The 20,442-nt window shown below is 40.8% G+C and overlaps 1 protein-coding gene across 1 annotated transcript in view; it reads right to left on the reverse strand.

Moving 5' to 3' along the window:
• LOC124795180 (small G protein signaling modulator 3 homolog) overlaps positions 1 to 20,442 on the reverse strand; it is a 161,538-nt gene that overhangs the window by 82,176 nt on the left and 58,920 nt on the right. Inside the window, exons 8-9 of the mRNA XM_047259080.1 lie at positions 11,899 to 11,993; positions 11,671 to 11,816 (exon numbers count right to left, since the gene is read on the reverse strand). Of these exons, the coding sequence (XP_047115036.1) occupies positions 11,671 to 11,816; positions 11,899 to 11,993 (241 nt within the window). The remainder of the gene's footprint in view (positions 1 to 11,670; positions 11,817 to 11,898; positions 11,994 to 20,442) is intronic.

Genomic DNA, 20,442 nt, shown 5'->3' on the forward strand with positions numbered 1-20,442 from the left:
CTTTCATTAATAATATGTGTTATCTTTATTTTAAAATGATAATTCCACACTCAGCAATAAATAAACGTTTGTAATTGCTAAAGGGAACAAATAGTAACTGATTACGACCCCATCCACAATCTTAACCGAATCCTGCCTTTCTTAACCTTCAGGTCTCAACTGGTACCAGAGCATGGTGACAATTGTAATATCGCTATTTCAGTTACTGTTGGCTGATTTGGTAAACTCTGTTACTGTTTTACGATTTCTGCCTTTGGTGTTTTGTCTTATTTTAGGTGATCAACTCTATAATGGCGGTCAGGTAGTGCCCCAGGATTGGCCTATTGAGGAAGGACCACCTCATTGGTAGTGTTCTGGACTTGGCAGCCCGCTTGCGTGCTAATGTTCAGCCGGTTCACAACACGCTGGATGTTGTGGGTGAGACAAAGCCAGCCACTGAGTTTTTATTTAAAGCTGTCAGAAGTCTTGAGGACAATATCGGCTTTTTAGAGAGCACTCAACCTAGTGGCAGTCAGTCAGACAGGGTACGAGCGCAATTGGTACATTTAGCCAACCGGATATCTGACTTATAGCCATTAAAATCAGAGGATCATGATAAGGGAACAACCACTGAACTGGTATCCTTGGTTAACGAATTGCAGTTTAAGGTCACATGTTTAGAGCTTGATGGGAAGAGGACCGGGGAGCAAGATTTGTTACCTTCTGGGCGGTGCATTAGTGACCCCGGAAATAATGCCCTTATGTTCTCCAATGGGTTAGTTGGGGCGTTTGCTAAATTTCCTAATCATCTGGTGTATCTGTTTCGAGACATCACAGAATTAGCTATAGACCAACTCAAGCAAACTGAAAGGTTGTTATGGTTGGTGGTTCGCCTTGAGCAACACACTGATGCGTTTGGTGTTGCACATCAGGTAATTTTATGTCTATGGTATCCTTTAACTAGATGTGAACTGAGGACCTTGGTACCCAGAGCTATGGCAGAAGAGTTTTCATTGCAGCAGTTGAGGGAGGCCTTGTTAGTCGACTTACCAGAATGGGAGTTAGTTTCAATTGTCCTGAGGGTAATGCGGGCAGCGGATAGGTCACATTTTGTTTTTGTGGTCATCCCTCCACTTAAGAACTTTGTGCCGCCATTGTAGTAATATCCGCATTGCCATTCTCAGACGATAGACACTATGAGGTTAAGGTTCAGCCTGTGGGCATCACTGAGGGGAACTCTGGATTACCAAAATCAGGCTGGTCTGCTAAAGGTGAACAACAGCGTAGTTTCAGGTGTGGTCCAACAGGCCATTTAGTTCGTACTTGTGCTCAGCTGCGGACACCCAGAGTCAATAAATGATGCCCGGCTGGGCAGCGACCCCAGCGTCGAGCCCTTAAACCCTGGTGTGCCAGTGTCACTGCTTGATCATCACCTCCCACTGCCTTATATTTGTTCTCGAGTAGATGGTGAACTTATTTGTTCTCTTTTGGATTCTGGTAGCTCCTTTTCATTACTGAGCTTGGAATGGTTTCTTGAATTTGGTCATTTTGCGAGACTTAGGCTGGTCACTTCTTCGGTGCAGAGATGGCGGGTTGCCAACGGGCAGGTGTTGCCTCTGCACGGTTGGGTCCGAGGGAGTATCTCAGTTGGGGATTTCTCGTTGCCCTTGTCTTTGGCCTTGTTAACGAGCTGCCGCTCGATTCGAATTTGGGAAGTGCTTTTATCAGTAAATCTGGTCTTGGCTTGGATTATTCAGGGTACACGTTTTTCTTCAAGTTCGCTTCTGGTCAGAAATTTGGGTTCTGTGAGTGTACTAAATGTAAGGTGCATCAAGATGCGGAAGTGCTGGCTGTTGATGCTAAGGTTAGCGAGTTTGATCTCACCCATCTGCCTTCCCAGCAGGCATCTGAACAAAGGGGTTTGTTGGAGAGGTTCCCAGAGATTCTCTGTGATAGGCTGGGGCTTACTAGTGTTCTCGACTACCATATTTGTCTGTTTGACCATACTCCCGTCAGGCAGTACCCATATCGCCTCTCACCACCTAAGATGAAGATACTAAGTGAAAAGATCTCCAAAATCCTTGAGCAGGGAGTTATTAGATCTACATCCCCTTATGCTTCCCCTATACTCCTTGTCCCTAAGGATCGGGGTGGGACTTTCGGCCTGTTGTTTACTACAGTCGCCTAAATAAGAAGGTTGTCCTCGAGTAAGTTCCTTTACCTGATCTTCGTAACTTACTTGGTTTGCCGGGGCTAATTGGTTTACTATGCTTGACCTGAATCAAGCCTGTTATCAGATTCCCCTAGCCGAAGAATGTAAACATGTTACAGCGTTTTTTACTAATTGGAATTTCTTTGAATTTAATAGGGTCCCCTTTGGTTTGGCTACTGGTGCAGCTGTCCTTACTCATTTGCTGGATAATATTCTTGGAGACTTTAAATTAGTCTGTGTTTACAATTACCTGGGTGATTTGGCAATTTATAGTCATTTATTTCAAGAGCATTTGGAACATATCCAGCAAGTTTTTGCTAGGTTGCAGGAGGCTAGTTTGACTGTTAAACCCAATAAGGTGACATTAGCCAGGCAGCAGGTACCCTTCTTAGGTCACCTAGTATCAGGCGAGAGTGTTCGTATCAATCAGGAGTGGACTATGGCCTTGCCCACTGATAAGCGAGGGATTGCCAAGTTCATAGGGATGGCGAATTATTATAGGCGATTTGTCCCTAATTTAGCTCAGTTGGCGGCTCCTCTAAATGAACTGCGCTGAAAAGGCGTACGTTTTGAGTGGGTTCCTGCTCAAGAGGCAGTGTTTGAGCATATTAAGGCAGCTATAGCCAATCCTCCCATTATCAGAGTGCTTGATTTTAATAAGAAATTTACTGTCCGAACCGATGCATCTATTGCAGGAATTTTGGCAGTCCTCCTCCAGGAGTTCAAAGGTCAAAGGCAGCCATTAGCGCATGCGTCTCGTTGGTTAACCAGCGCCGAGCTTAAATATTCTGTTTATGAATGTGGGGCATTGGCCATCTTGTTCACAATGGGTAAGTACCAGTTTTATCTCTAACAAAGTATTTCAGCTAGACATCAACAATCCAGCCTTCTGGATGCTAGCTAGGTCGCATAAAACTGGCCATATTGCGAGGTGGGCAGTACGCATTTCATCACTTCAGTTTGAGGTTAAGCACATTAGAGGCACTGAGAATGAACTTGTGGAGGTCCTCAGCTGTATATTTACTGAACAACCATCTAGTGAGGGCACCCAAGGAGCTGCGGAAGGCAATCTTAGTTGTGTTGTGTTGTGTTAGGCGGTATTCCTCATTTGTTTAGTGACATTGCCAACCATCAGGAGCAGGACCCCACTTGGGGACTGATTAAGAAACGGCTTTTGGTGGGCGAGTATCTGGATGATACATTATCAGGAAAAGCATTTTGTGTAAAAGGATGGGACGTACCAAGGAGATTAAGATCTGTCTACCAAGCACCCTAATACACCCAGTTTTCCATTATTTTCACAACTCGATTGGTGGGCATTTATGAACTTATAAGACCTTGCAGAAGATTAAGGAGCATCTGACTTGATGGTCTATTGACAGAGACATTAGAGAAATGGTTTCTCTGTGTCAGTTGTGTCATATGCTCTTTAACAGGGGTTCCTTAGTTCTGAGCATGAATCCTGCCCCACGGATAAACTTTATATTGATTACGTGGGGTCCCTACCTTGTACCAAAAGAGACCATTGGTATGTATTAGTTATTATTGACTCGTTTTTCAGGTTTACCTGGCTTCTTCCAAGTCTTAGTGTGACTGCTGTCATCGTCACCACCATAGCACATTTAACAAACATATTTAGTGTCTGTGATAATGCACCGGCCTTTCTTTCAGCTCCCTTCAAGGCCTCCTGTTTTCAAAGCAGTGTTAAGCATGTAACTACCACTCCATATTATCTGCAAGGGTCCTTTGCGGAAAGGGTCACTCATAACCTTAAATCCGCACTGATTATCTTTCATGTGAAGTCTCCCAGTTTGTGGGATTCTAGTCTCCCTTGGCTAAGCTTTGCCTTCAATATCGCCAGCCAGGAGGCTTTAAAGGGTACTCCTGTTTCCTTGATGTTTGTTTATTCTTTTAATTCCCCCCCCCCCCCCTTTCGAACTTATGGGGGAGTCAAGAATTAATTCCTACGGATATCACCCCTCAGGTCGTCAAGGAAAACTGGAATCATGTGAGGCCCAATATTCTCAGGGCCCACAACAAACAAGTTGGCCATTATAACCATTATCGGCAAGCCATCAGAGGTAAGCTGGGAGATCAGGTGTATGTCCGTAATTTTCCCAGGAGGGAAGTGTGTGTTGGCAACCTTGGTAAGTTTACTCCCCGTTTTCTGGGTCGTGTACGATTATGCGGATTTTAGGCCCAGTTAATCTTCTGGTTAAGGACAGCCATACTGGTAGGCAATACAGGGTCCACGTTAGTCAAATAAAGTTTGGTTAGCCCGCTAGTTGGGTGCAGTAGCACATAAATGCCCAGATCATACAATACGACTTGGAGGTGACTAACCTACCAAGTACAGACCGTGATGTCTACGGACTCATTACATGGGGTAAAGATATTCATGTGAAGTACTTCTGATCACTTTTCTGAAAAATTATCTTGAGCGGCTAGTTTGACAGCCCACACACAGTGGAAATACCTAAGACCTTGTAGTTACAAATAGGCAGCACCTTATTGACAACGTCTGTATAGAAACTGGGATTAGCAATCATCAACTATGGTTAAGAAAGTTAATAAATCAGTTACAAAGGCTAGGAGAGTGTTTCCATTAGAAACAGCAGATAAGTAGTAGTTAGCATCTCATTTAGACAGTGAACTGACATCACTTAATTCCAGTTAAGATGGACGGTAGGAATTATGGGGAATGTTTAAGCAGATTGTAAATCATGGTATGGAGAATTATGTGCTTGGTAAGTGGATTGAGGATGGAAAGACCCACCACTGTTTAATAACAAAGTTAGGAGGATATAGAAGCAGCAGAGCTGTTACACTCTTGGTTCATAAAAGTACATGCAAATGACAACAGGTAAAGGTTAGTAGAGATTCATGCATCTGTGAAAAGATCTGTGCATGAAGCATACTACTACTATCAAATCATACCTTGGCAAAAGATTTGGCACAGAACCCATGCAGGCAAATCATACAAACGTACCATAGTTTGACCCTCTGACAGACTCCAGTATGGACAGCACAGTAATAAGCATATCTGGTATAAAGAAATAACAGAGTTGAAGATAAGTAAGTCACAAATTCTGGATGGTATCCCAATTTAGGTTTTCAAAGAGTACTCTACGGCAGTGGCCCCACATTTATCACGAATCTCTCGCTCAGTGCAAAGTCCAAAGTGACTGGAAAAAAGTGCTGATGACATCTGTGTGGGGGCAAAAGAACAGACCCAGAAACTTACAGATCAATATCACTTACATCAGTTTGCTGCAGAATCCTTAGACATATTCTCAGTTTGAATATAAAAAAAAAATTCTGGAGACCAGGAAGCGTATGTCCACAAATCAGCATGGTTTTAGTAAGCATTGTGCAAAATTCAGTGTGCCCTTTTCTCATATGATGTATTGTTAACTTTAGATGTAGGGCAAAAGGCAGATTCCACATGTCAAGATTTCTGGAAACTGACACAGTGCCTCATTGCAGGCTGTTAATGAAGTTAGGAGCATATGGAACAGGTTCACAGATATGCAAATGGCTCTAACATTTCTTAAGCAATAGAACTCAGAATGTTACCCTTGACAGCATGTGTTCAGAGACAAGGGTATCGCCAGGATTTCCCCAGGGAAGTGTGATAGGACCACTGTTATCTATATACATAAATGGTTGGTTGGAGAAGGAACCTTCGATTAACTAAAACCGATAAAATCCCACATTAAAAGAGGGAACTACAATATCCATAAAATGATAAACTATTGACAGGGAAGGAAGGAAAAGGATGGAAGAAGAGGTGAGGGAAAAAAAGTGACTAATGACAGGGGCATGAAGGAAGAAGCACAGGAGACAAGACAGATGCTCAAGACATAACAGACCCCATAAGGAAAGGAGTGGGAAGGCAAAAGGCCAGGCTGAACCACTAAGTCCAGTTGAAGCCAATCCAGTCGGGGCAAAGGGAGTAGCGAGAGGGTCTGCCATCCCCTCCACTCACCATACGATGTGATCCACAGTCAACATCGATCCACAATGACAGATTGGGGGGGGGGGGGGGGTCCTCGTGACAGAGGAGACAACCGAGTCAAGCAAGTATGACCTCCATATCTGGATACAGTAGACCATAATTAGGGTGCTTTGGGAGGCAGCAAATGTGGAGCGCATAAAATATCAGCTGTTGTTGGCGCAAAACTCGCAGTGGTGGAATCCCTGCCTCTGCGAGAAGACTAAGTACGGGGCTAGTCCAGAAGTTCGACCCCACAGTGGTGGATGGGGTCAAGGATCTGCAGAACCACAGACAGGACTTCCATAGTCTAAATGAGGCTGGATCAATGCTTGATACTATCACAGGAGAACAGAGCGGTCTGCAACCCAGGCGGTATTGCACAGACACCTAAGAACACTGAGGTGGGACCAGCACGTCCTCTTCAGTTGGCGAAGATGAGGAAGCCATGTCAACTGGGCATCGACGGCCAGACCCAAGAAGTGATGGGTATCCACTACCTCGAGGGACTGGCTATTGAACAGTTCTGGATGGAGATGGACCGTATGGCGATGGCAGAAATGCATGACATATCCTGGCCACTGTAAGCCATGGGAGAGCGCTCATGAATGCGTCCAGCAGATTACCCCTGTAGATGGCGTTCTGCAGTGGCCATTACGTAGGAAGCGAGGTAGATACAAAAATCGTCAGCATACAAAGAGGGGGACACTGTCGGCCCAACAGCTCTCATCAGACCATTAATGGCTATGAGAAAGAGAGGGACGCTCAGTACAGAACCCTGTGGAACCCCATTTTCTTGCCGATGGGGAAAAACTGGGCAGAGCGCCACGACGGCCCCATTCGCGAAGGGTGGTGAGGATGCGGTGGGGCCAGGTGGTGTCATAGGCTTTATGCAGATCAAAGAAGACTGCAAGGTGTTGCCGATGGGCAAAAGCTGACTGGATAACAGACTCCAGGTGCACCAAGCCAAGTGATCCACCGTAGAGCGGCCACAACAAAAACCACTGAGTAGATGACAAAAGGTCGCGGGATTCAAGGATCCGAAACAGCCGCCGACTCACCATGCATTCAAGGAGCTTTCAGAATGGACATAATGGAAGCAAAAGTAGAAGACAGACACGGGATGGAGCCAGTCATACCTTTGACAAGCCTCAGTTAGGTGAGTCAATCTAAGGTTTTGTACTCTTGAATCCTCCTTTCTCTCACAAACACCGGGCACACAGGCTAACGTGGAGAATGCTGTCCATGACAATTTACACACACTGGTGGGGACCACAGGCACTCTCCTCATGGAGGGGGTGCCCACAGTCACCGCAGAGGGGATCAGTAGTGCAGCGGAAAGACGTGTACAAACCATAAGCATTTAAAGCATCTCATCGGTGGTGGTGGTGGTGGTGGTGGTGGTGGTGGTGGTGGTGGTGGTGGGAGTGTCACATCTGCTACCACTCTTAGCATAGCGGCCATTGCTGGGAGTTCTGGTGCCCCAAAGCGATGAGCAACGACTCCTGGGCATACACGAGGCATTAACAGTTCAGGTACTAGCAGTGTGATCCCTGTGGTTTTAGGGGGCTCAGGCAAGTGGGTACTTAACAGTCCCACCACACAGACTGGCTACCGTGCTGGTGACCTAGTAGGAGGGGAGGTGAGGGGGGGGGGGGGGGCAGGGCAGGGTGCAAAGGGAAAGGGGAGTGGAGGGCGAGAGGAACCTGCACCATGGAAGCTAGGTAGGCAGTTCATCCCCAAATGGCTCACACTGGACGGAAAATTTTTGAAATGGAGGTCAAACCCCAAAGAGACCAAAAACGCCAAAAAGGAGATGGAAACAGCAAAGTAAACAACAGCACAGACCAAAACAAAGCCAGGAGGATAGCCAGGCCAACATAAATAAGTCCGCAAAGAAGGGGCAGTGACAAAGGAGTAAGGATGGGGAGGGACAGGAACAGGGATGGTAATGCAGCCTGGAAAGTAAAGTAGACTGCAATAGCTCAGGGCTCCATGCGTGCCACACACGTACCCACAAAAGGACTGTGGGACCCCGGGGGAGGCGGCGTATATATACATAAACGATTTGGCAGACATGGCGAGCAGCAATCTGTAGTTGCTTGCTGATGATGCTGTGCTGTACGGTACGAAGTTGAAGTTGAGTGACTGTAGGAAGATACAAGATGACTGACAACATTTCTAGTTGGTGTGATGGATGATGGCTACGTCTAAATGTAGACAAATTTAAGCCAATGTGGATGAGCAGAAGAAACAAGTAAGTAATCTTCGGACATATAATTAGTAATGCACTACTTTACACAGTCATGTCATTTAGCTATCTGGGCCTTACACCGTAAAGCAATATGAAATGGAATAAGCATGTGAGGATTGTCATGGGAAACATGAATGATCAAATTTGGTTTATTCAGAGAGTTCAAGAACAGTTGGTTCATTTGTAAAGGAGACCCCCATATAGGATGCTAGTGCGACCTAATCTTTAGTACTGCTTGAGTGTTTGAGATCTGTACCTGGTCAGATTAAAGGACGACAATGAAGCTATTTACAAGCAGGCTGCTAAATTGGTTATTAGTAGGTTCGAACAACACCCAAGTATTACAGAGATGCTTTGTGAACTCCAATGAGAATCCCTGGAAGGAAGGCGACATTCTTTTTTGAGGGGCACTATTGAGAAAATTTAGGGAACTGGAATTTGAAGCTGACTGAAGAACGATTGATTATGTTACCTCTGGAGGCATACAGCCAGCCATTTTTCCCCCTCATTCTATTTCCAAGTGGAACAGGTAAGGAAATGACTGGTACTGGGTACCCCCTCCGCCACACACTGTAAGGTGAACTGTGAAGTATTGATGTAGATGTACATCAGAGCTCTACCACATTTACATGTTCCTCCATTACTGTATACAACATTTTTGCATTAACTTTGCACACCCTGGTTTACCGATAATTAATTTATTTTTTCCTCGAAATCTTGTTCCTTTTAAGAGCGTCTTTGGACATGTCTGATGTTTCCCAAAATTTTGCGGCACACGCACTGTCTGGGCATCTTTTTCCTTATGCTGCACTTTTTCGAAACGGTATTCTTTCTTTTTTGCTTTTTTCTTTATGTTCCTTCTCCGTGACAAAGCTGGCTGAAACTGAGCAATAATCAAGAGTTCATGTGATTGTTTAAACCACTAATTTATTTACCTTGTTGGTTCCGGTAGCAAGTGTTTACTTACAGTTTATGTCTTTTTTTCTTTGTAGGAAACTCACATAATTTACACTGATATCCTACATTATCATTCTCCCTTCAGGTCTCATAAGTGAAGCCCAGTTTGCATTTATCGACTTTTGCTTTAACTGTCCGAGAGCAAATGTAAATTTTGCAAAAACTTAGTTTTTAACGCCGTGTAACAGCAAATATTGGCTTCTGACAAATCCATTTGAACAGGTCTTGCATGTAACAAGCTTGATTTGAAAGTCAAAAATCAAAATTTTGAACAATTGAGCAGTAACCGAGTTGAAGAAACACTACTCATAAATAAGATATGCTACATTTGAGACAAACATGCATTCTGGGTTTGAGATTTTTTTGGGTGGAGAGCGGGAAAAACATGCACACACACACGCACTTATATGTAATAAATGAGTGAAGTAAATAAATATAGACCTTTTCTCCTGTTTCAACACTGGTCTTCAATAAAAAACAAAGAAACATGCATTTTTATGAAAACAAGTCTTTCAGTAAGATTTAAGCATTTGTAAATTAAAAAATAAAACTATAAAAATTGGTACTTTCACAAACAGTATCACAGATACCCAACTACAAACTTGAAAACATTCTTGTACATAATAAGCATTTAAAACAGAAGACATGACTGTGTCAAGTGTTGACATTCAGACCTCGCAATGACACAAACGATGAAATTGAAGCACGACACTTATAGGTGGGGGGTGGGTTGAATTAATTAATTTCATATGATTAGTGACATCCCTTCTGCAAGCACTGCTTCCCGAGTCACTCAAAATTTGATGTAACACCTATTTAAATGATCATTTCCAAGGTAGAACACTGTACACAAAGGCATTAGTGTTTGAGATATTCACACAGAAGCATGACTAATGTCTTGAGTAATAGTGATTTTACATTCTATCATTGATGTTATCAAATTTGCTAGGAACTTTTTACATTTCATACAAACTGTAAATTTTAAGGGAAATAAATTAAAATTTCAGTTTTATTTCATAAATTTCCACTCTGACGTCAATTGTGGTATGATGTCAATGGTACTAGAACAATTTTGTTTGTCTAACAAACAGTAATCATTCTCAATCCAGATGCTTTGCAGGCTTCTATCACTTTGGAATCAAAGTTTGTCCGCTTTCTCATTTCTGGCATCACTTAAATCTGTCCATCTCCCTACTGATGTCATCAAAATATGGCCTAATTATACCACTTGTTTGAATCAATCTTGAAACATTTAAATCTGTTTCTAAGCTTGCTGTATAACAAGTTTATACTTTCACCTTTAACAAATTCATCAGCTGTCATTCAGCTATCAGTGTTTTAATTCTTAAATTACTTTTATGGCTTTTTCACAGGGGATCTGTTTTCATGTATAATCTTAATTCTAATGGCAGTTTCTTCCTTGCATAAATTGACTTCAAGTTTACACAAGAAACTGCCGAGACCCTTTGACCTTCTGCACATATTCCAACAAGGTGTTTATATTTCTGACAGTATGAAAGAACTCTCCACTGCACTGCAGTTTCACACTGTTCACGTTAGGTGGGGCACACTATATATATATATAAATGCAAAACCCAGAGTTAAGGCTACAGGACTATTTCATACAGCCACTTATAAGATGTGAAGGATGTTACATACATGATTTAAGTAGAATGACATGTCTGGCACTCAAAAACGGCGAATGTGTCTTTTAAAACGTATTCGGTTCTTCAAACCTCAATTTCATTTGATATTCTTTTAACAATTAACCAGTTTTGAACCATTCCTTTTGGTGATTAAGTGAAGCATAATTTACGGGGAAAAATTATGAATGGTTATTTGATGCAAAAAAGATACTTAAAGTTAATAACTCTGCCCATTAACCACAAAGAATTTTCTTGAAGTAGCTATCCCTTCTGCAAACCCTCTCCCCCTTCCACCCCTCACAAAATTTTCCGCACTGGTGAATGCAACATACCTGACAATTTCTAGTTGGTTTCAGCCAAAATGACTAGCTAATTAGGTTTTACTTAAAACCTTACATTGCTCCACAATATATTGTCGGAACTGTCTGCCAACACCACATTTCATCACATGCAAATTAACCTCAGCCTGACAGTTGCTTCAAATTTTCTAAATTACATAATTTATGAAGTGTTTCATTACAGTTTTTAATAAACTGCACATGTAGAAGAAATAAAACATCAGCCATTGTAACATCATAAATTATAAAAGAACAGCCTCCTGATAATTCGGTTAATGAATCTAGCAAACCTGCTGAGATGCTGTTTAGGAAGATTTGAAGCAGATTCTGGATTTCCTACCAAAGCACCACTATCAGCCATCAAATACGCCAGGTGTCGTCGTCTGTGTGTTTCTATTACCACATCATTCAGAGAACCAGCAACTTTAAAAGATACCTAAAACAGGAGACACAGCTTAAGCTTAACAACCATGAAGTATATCACAGCAATTCTAAGAATAATTTTAAAGCTACGTTACCTCTAGAAGCTTGTCAACATCGTCTACACCCGAAGGAATATCTGACAAAAGGTTAAAGACCTGTGCCGAGTTTTGCAGCAACTTGAAATCAGATTCTGAAACAAAAACAACAAATTTAATAACCCTTCGAAGCAAACTCCATGCGAAACAGAGGAATATACATAATTTCAGATGCACAATGTTAGTAAAGGAAACACTGAACAAAAACAAACACTCGGGTGTAAATGTTGTGGGAGCATCATACGGTGTATTATGATTCCATAAGATTAAGAACTTTTCACTACTATTTGTTTAATTTTAAGAAGAAGTCTCAATTTATGTTGTTTATAGATTTAAGTGAAATATTTATATTGACATTTAAGGGACACCTGTCTGCTATGTAGTTGCACATCTGCAGTTTACGCAATGTCTTGTTCCAAATACAAGTTCTGAGGATTATGTTGCCCATGTGCTGAGCTAGAGCATATTGTGATCTTTTCTTTGAATTTCTAAAACAGGTTACAAAGCATAGTCTACTTTTCTTTCAAAGAAAGAAACTGAGTAGTGCGATTTTTCATCTGGAAATGCCAGAATGAGTTTGCACGAGTTGTTCAATCCACATGGTTCATACTGTTTTCTGGCATGTTCTAGAGTGAAATTTTTGCAGCTATCATACTGGACTATTTTACAGGACCTCTACTGATTTCCCTGTTATTGAGAAACTGTGTGGGGCTAAACACTGGAACTATGTGAGGCTAAACACTGGACCGTATGGAAGTCTGCAGTAAGAAACTTAATACGTTACCAGAACGCACGTACGAGGTATGTAGGGGGCAACATGCAAAAACCAGCAGTTGTCAGAGGAAACGACAGCAGTACAAACAGCTAAAAAAACCATGAGACAATGCTGATAATGCACTAAATAAGACCATCATTAGAACTGTTTAAGCAAAAGTCACATTGATGTTGGTTGCAGTTGAGACTGCTTGAGATACATGGAACAAGCTACATGCCATGTGTTTGAACAGAAAACAAAGCAAGCTGCACATTGTGTTCAGTCAGAATTTTCCAATTTTTATTCGAGCTCAAGCAATGACATGGTAAGATGTCACTTTTTTTTTTTTAAGCACGTGGTGCTTCGCATGCAGTAACTAAACGTGGAACTGAATTAATCAGCCCCTGGTGGAGAAATTACTTGACACTGGCAGTTGTCAAAGTCTACAGCAGACGTAGTGGACAAATTTTGAGGGTTCACAGACACTAAACAATTTAATGGACATGACAAAATTTGATGAAATTTGCGATGCTTATTGAGGGGAGAACTGAGATAATGATTTGATTGTTGGCTACCAAAGCAAATGTTAAATCAGAAACGCAAACACGCTACTGGCAGGAATGTTACTTCACGAAATACAACAAGTTAACAAACAAAGTGAAGCTAAAATGTTTACGTTATGCTGTGGATATGGCCGTGTTAACAAAACATGTTTAAGTGTTACAATAAAAGGTAACTGCCTTACCAAGCTTTCCATTGCTGAAGTATAACAGGGTGTATACGTGGACAAGGAAAAAAAATTCCCGGACTTTTCCCGGATTTCCCGGTTAAAAATACACTTTCTCCCGGACGAAAATACACTTTTTCCGTGTTAAATGACAGGATACTTTCCCTCGGAGCTGTAAAATTTATCAATCCTTTGAAGGGTTAAGGTTTCATGCACAGGCTTGAAATTCCCGGCACGTAAGTAAACGACCGCGAGCGGGGGGGAAAAAAATAAATAAATAAATAAATAAATGTGCAGCCACAAGTATGCTGCATATTTTCATATTACAAAAGTACAAATTCGAATTCCACCAAACTCGGCAAGTTACTTTCCGAAGCATTGAAATCGAGTTTGCAATGCGCTTTTGTATGTCAATCATAATGCCACGTGCTCTCGACAGCCAATGAAGGCAGGTATTCAGAGCATAGAACGTGATGTAGTCAGTCAACAGCAACACCACTGTTAAATAGCACGAAAACACGAGTACGAAAAGTTAATGGTTTAAATTAATACATAAGTGTGGCTGCAAGGGAAGCTACACTTTCACATATAATACTGGTCTCTAAGATCAATTAGCCACCAGAAATGCTAAGGTTTCACGTATAAATCGGTTTTTTTCTACGAGTGTTATAATCCAAGAGCATTGGAAATTCGTAAACCACACTAAAATACCCAATTCCACTTAAAGTGTACATTCGTATGCCCAGATTCACAATGAAGTAGGCCCCAACCTGAAATTAAGCTTTTCAGTGTGGTTTTCTGGATGTAAATTTTATTGGAGTATCAATACTGCATTATGTCGTTTTTGGTTCTTTATTATCGTGGCGTTGAATGAAATAAAGACTTGCACCTGGGGACCGAACTTCCCTGAATAGGGGCCTCCCAGCCAACGATGCCATACGCTCATTTCATTTTATCGATAGTGCCATACGTGCCAGAAGAAGAAAACGTGCACTTGTAATACAGCAAACAGTTGAAACTAGTCAATAGTATGGGATGGGACGAAACACTTCATTTCAAATAAATTGACTGCCTCAGCAGAAAAGATTAATAATAACTAAATTTCTTTAGCAAACCGATGAAAATAACTTCACCGTTCTGCAAGGCGATTAATGCTTGACTGTTATAAACCTAGAACTGAAATAAAACCAGAAAACTGAAACAAATAACGTATTTTAGCCTTCCATAATTATGTGATTTATTTTATCTACGAATCTACGAAATCTATGAATTGATGGTTCCCGGCCATAGAAATCCGTTTTGTTTTCATTTGATGCGAGATCTGTAAACGAAGAGGAAACAGCAAAATAATTAAATGTAAACACTACGTACCAGAAAACTTTTCCGGGTAGCACCTGGCTGCTTGCTACAACCACTCTTCCAAGTAGCCAGATGTGGGAGAATGTATTGTTCATACGCGACTGGCATCTTCTCTAACGAAGCTAACGTAAACAATTGTGATGTCACGATCATCGCAAGAAGTTTGCTGTTATGAAGTATTGCATAATCTTTCATCCTAATGTATTTAACACGTTTTGTTGTTGGCAGACGTTTGCGTGTGCAGTTTGTTTTCTTGTAAATGGCACATTTCCTTTGCAACTTAAGTTTTACTTAATTTTTTTCTCCCGTTTATGTTTTATTGCAGCAATATAATTCTGCAGTAGTGAGGTAGAGTAATATTCTTTGTTAGACTATCAGTTGTTAGCAATCACAATTACAAAAATGTAATTCAAAAACTAAAACTCTGAAAAATTCCCGGAGTTCTAAAAAATTACCGTGTTTTTCCCAGTTTTCTCCAGGATGAAAAAATTCCCGGGTTTTTCCCGGATCTCCCGGGGCGTATACACCCTGTATAAAGAATAGACTTTTATAAAGACTCGTGGACTGGTGACTGAGGAGCGACAGACCATGTAGCTAAGAAAATTGAGTGATACACATTGTTCACTGAGTTTTCAAAACTACTGCAGTTATTTATGGGTAACAATTCAATTACACTAGCCCTAGGAAAAGGAACTATATTTTGAAGTTTTTATCAACGAGGAATAGAATTTATATTGCCTAATCCAGAAGGCTGAAGGAATCTTTTCTGTGTTATCTGCTGTAAACAAAGGATCAGACTTTATCAAAAGTTTAGTGCGAGTTCCTCAACAACGGCATCATAGAAGAGCGTGGTGTATGCACTGGCAATCTGCTGAAGATGTTTATTTCAGGGACAAAACCAATTTATGCTTTTATTCCCAAAGGTAAATCTTGCATTGATAGGATTTCTGCAAATTTGGCATGAGCACTTGGGTAATCAGAACAAGTATATTTACACCGCATTACTTCAAGAATTGTTGAAGACATTGGTGAAGAATTCTGTGAGGCATGTGTCCAGGGGAAGCAGCATTTGAGTTATGAGCTGTTTTCAGTCACAGCAGCACTCTACACAATTCAGAGAAGTGATTTATGCCAACTAGTGTAGATCGGGGGAGTGTAAATCATTGGGATGAGCCGAACATTTTCTGTGTTTTACCAGTGATTTTTTCAAGAATACACAAAATATATATTTTTTAAGCAGAAGTCTGCTTAAAAGATATATATTGGAAGAAATTGAAGAAATGTATGATGAGATAAAAGAAATTACTCAGATAGTGAAGGGAGACGAAAATTTAGTAGTCATGGGTGACCGGAATTCGATAGTAGGACAAGGAAGAGAAGGAAACGTAGTAGGTGAACATGGATTGCGGGTAAGAAATGAAAGAGGAAGCCGCCTGGTAGAATTTTGCATAGAGCACAACTTAATCATAGCTAACACTTGGTTCAAGAATTATAAAAGAAGATTGTATACATGGAAGAAGCCTGGAGATACTGACAGGTTTCAGGTAGATTACATAATGGTAAGATAGAGATTTAGGAACCAGGTTTTAAATTGTAGGAAATTTCCAGGGGCAGATGTGGACTATGACCACAATCTATTGGTTATGAACTATAAATTAAAACTGAAGAAACTGCAAAGAGGTGGGAATTTAAGGAGATGAGACCTGGATAAACTGACTAAACCAGAGGTTGTACAGAGTTTCAGGGAGAGCATAAGGGAACAATTGACAAGAACGGGGGAAAGAAATACAGTAGAAGAAGAATGGGTAGCTTTGAGGGATGAAGTAGTGAAGGCAGCAGAGGAACAAATAGGTAAAATGACGAGGGCTGGTAGAAACCCTTGGGTAACAGAAGAAATATTAAATTTAATTGATGAAAGGAGAATATATAAAAATGCAGTAAATGAAGCAGGCAAAAAGGAATACAAACGTCTCAAAAATGAGATCGACAGGAAGTGCAAAATGGCTAAGCAGGGATGGCTAGAGGACAAATGTAAGGATGTAGAGGTTTATCTCACTAGGGGTAAGATAGATACTTCCTGCAGGAAAATTAAAGAGACCTTTGGAGATAAGAGAACCACTTGCAGGAATATCAAGAGCTCGGATGGAAACCCAGTTCTAAGCAAAGAAGGTAAAGCAGAAAGGTGGAAGGAGTATATGGAGCGACTATATAAGGGTGATATACTTGAGGGTAATGTGATAGAAAGGGAAGAAGATGTAGATGAAGATGAAATGGGAGATATGATACTGCGTGAAGAGTTTGATAGAGCACTGAAAGACCTGAGTCGAAACAAGGCCCCGGGAGTAGACAACATTCCATTAGAACTACTGACAGACTTGGGAGAGCCAGTCATGACAAAACTCTACCATCTGGTGAGCAAAATGTATGAGACAGGCGAAATACAATCAGACTTCAAGAAGAATATAATAATTCCAATTCAAAAGAAAGCAGATGTTGACAGATGTGAAAATTACCGTACTGTCAGTTTAATAAGTCACAGCTGCAAAATACTAACACAAATTCTTTACAGACGAATGGAAAAACTAGTAGAAGCCAACCTCGGGGAAGATGAGTTTGGATTCCATAGAAATATGGGTACACGTGAGGCAATACTGACCCTACGACTTATCTTAGAAGCTAGATTCAGGAGAGGCAAACCTACATTTCTAGCATTTGTAGACTTAGAGAAAGCTTTTGACAATGTTGACTGGAACACACTCTTTCAAATTCTGAAGGTGGCAAGGGTAAAATACAGGGAGTGAAAGGCTATTTACAATTTGTACAGAAACCAGATGGCAGTTATTAGAGTCGAGGGACATGAAAGAGAAGCAGTGGTTGGGAAGGGAGTGAGACAGGGTTGTAGCCTCTCCCCGATGTTGTTCAATTTGTATATTGAGCAAGCAGTAAAGGAAACAAAAGAAAAATTCGGAGTAGGTATTAAAATCCATAGAGAAGAAATAAAAACTTTGAGGTTCGCCGATGACATTGTAATTCTGTCAGAGACAGCAAAGGACTTGGAAGAGCAGTTGAACGGAATGGACAGCGTCTTGAAGGAAGGTTATAAGATGAACATCAACAAAAGCAGAACGAGGATAATGGAATGTAGTCGAATTAAGTCGGGTGACGCTGAGCGAATTAGATTAGGAAATAAGACACTTAAAGTAGTAAAGGAGTTTTGCTATTTGGGAGCAAAATAACTGACGATGGTCGAAGTAGAAAGGATATAAAACGTAGACTGGCAATGGCAAGGAAAGCGTTTCTGAAGAAGAGAAATTTGTTAACATCGAGTATAGATTTTTAAGTGTTAGGAAGTCGTTTCTGAAAGTATGTGTATGGAGTGTAGCCATGTATGGAAGTGAAACATGGACAATAAATAGTTTGGACAAGAAGAGAATAGAAGCTTTTGAACTGTGGTGCTACAGAAGAATGCTGAAGATAAGGTGGGTAGATCACGTAACTAATGAGGAGGTATTGAATGGGATTGGGGAGAAGAGAAGTTTGTGGCACAACTTGACTAGAAGAAGGGATCGGTTGGTAGGACATGTTTTGAGGCATCAAGGGATCACAAATTTAGCATTGGAGGGCAGCGTGGAGGGTAAAAATCGTAGAGGGAGACCAAGAGATCAATACACTACTCAAATTCAGAAGGATGTAGGTTGCAGTAGGTACTGGGAGACGAAGAAGCTTGCACAGGATAGAGTAGCATGGATAGCTGCATCAAACCAGTCTCAGGACTGAAGACCACAACAACAACAACAACAACAACAACAACAGTGCAAGTCCAAATATAGCGTTGACAGTGAGCTACGTGTCAAAATTCCAGCAATTTTCCAGTATTAGCAGAGAGGTTTCAAAATTTTTGTGGAGGAGCAATCACCTGAGCAGTTAAGTGGCAAATGTGTAATACTGTTAACAATCGAGTCTGAATATGTGGCTGCCTCTGAAAGGGGCAAGAGGGGCAATAAAGCTATTCAATTTCTTTGAGGAAATGTGACCACTGGCCTTGAACTACACCTGTGAGAAATCTCAAAGCCAGTTAGCCTTCTAGCACATACCAAGTGGTAATGAGCAAGCAGCAGACATTCTTAGCAAACAAGCTTCATTTGTTGAATTTCATATTTAAAATTGGTAAATGGAATCCTTTAATTTTTATATTTAGCACTAAACATTTTGCAGAAGTGAAATGTTTCTACTGAAATTTGTGCAAAATCTCTCTCCTACGTAGCTGTGTATCTATGAAATTCATGCAAAAAGTAATGCTGTAACACTGACTTGCACTAAATAGAACAATTTCTGTTAACAGTTTTAATACAAATGAACAAATGTGAGAAGATGGCTGATGAGTGAGCAAGTGAACTGTTGACTGGATTGTTTGGTGAGGGTTATGCAATCTTTTAAGAAGCCACAGGAACTTCATGGTATGTTAGAGGCTGTGGAAAATGAGCAACGTTCAGATTTGAAATTGTTCCAGAAAATTTCAAGCTGCACAGGCTAAGACGAAAAAGCAATTTTAAGCCACTACACAGTATTTTAACTGCATCAAAAGGGTTTACAAAATACTGCTATTAGAAACTAGAATCACAAACAAACCCAAATTATTTGAGTAATTTGACAGAGTAATATTTGTATAACTACAAGAAAAGAGGAATTTTACTCCTATTTGACTTATAAAGATGGTTAGGCTTAAGTTAGTAGCAGATAAAGGAACTGCTATAAATGATTTTTTTTAGGCAGACAAATTAGGTTAGATGGGAGATAAAGGTGACACAGTCTGCGTTTATGATACATTAAGTCTAACAAACAGAAAATTTGCATTAACAGACATACTAACTATCCAAATGAAGAGTTAACAACAGGTTAGTTCACAAATAGTTGGTATATCCTAGCTCATCATAATGTGATAGCCAACTGTTGGGGCTAAATCACTGATTTTATGTTATCTACTCTTACAATGCATCCAAACCTAGGAAATAACTTTAACTTAACTAACATGTAGTGTTAAACGTTGAGGGAAGTTGTCAGCTGCTAACTACTGCAAATCACAGAGAGTCTACAAAGACCCTGCAAGGAGTAATTCTTGGATGTCAGATGCTCAGCTTTGTGTATCAGCACAGTTAACAGGCTATGAAGAACATCACTTTCAAATATAGAATAAAATTTTCATAAATCTGTCTTTATTCCCTGTAAGTTCACACTCGTGCCTTTAGATTTCTACTAATTATTTTTTTTAACACAAAATTGTAGGCAGATAGTACATTTATACGTGTAGGATGGAAAATTAAGACAAGATGGAAGTCAGTACTTTCTAAGTAAGATACATTTACTGTGACGTAACTAGAAATTCCCCCAGAGGATAGCATAGAAAAATTATGACACGAATCCTGTCACCACAATAGCATACTGATGAAATCTGGACAGGAAAAGACAGAATATTACGTACATCTAAACCATCCGAAAGTGACACGTCCCAAATGGACAGAAAGTCAATTAGTAGAGGTTTTTTTTTTTTTTTGGGTGGGGTTTAAGAGCGCTCAACTGCCGAGGTCATTAGCGCCCAGTCACTGTTGTTAGAGCACATGGAATCTAGTAAAACTCAAGGGGATTGGGGGGAACACCAGAAGGACCTGACAAGGATGCAGATAAAATAAGTAAAAAAGGTTAGATG

This window comes from Schistocerca piceifrons, chromosome 4 (assembly GCF_021461385.2).
Source record: "Schistocerca piceifrons isolate TAMUIC-IGC-003096 chromosome 4, iqSchPice1.1, whole genome shotgun sequence".
NCBI lineage: Eukaryota > Metazoa > Arthropoda > Insecta > Orthoptera > Acrididae > Schistocerca > Schistocerca piceifrons.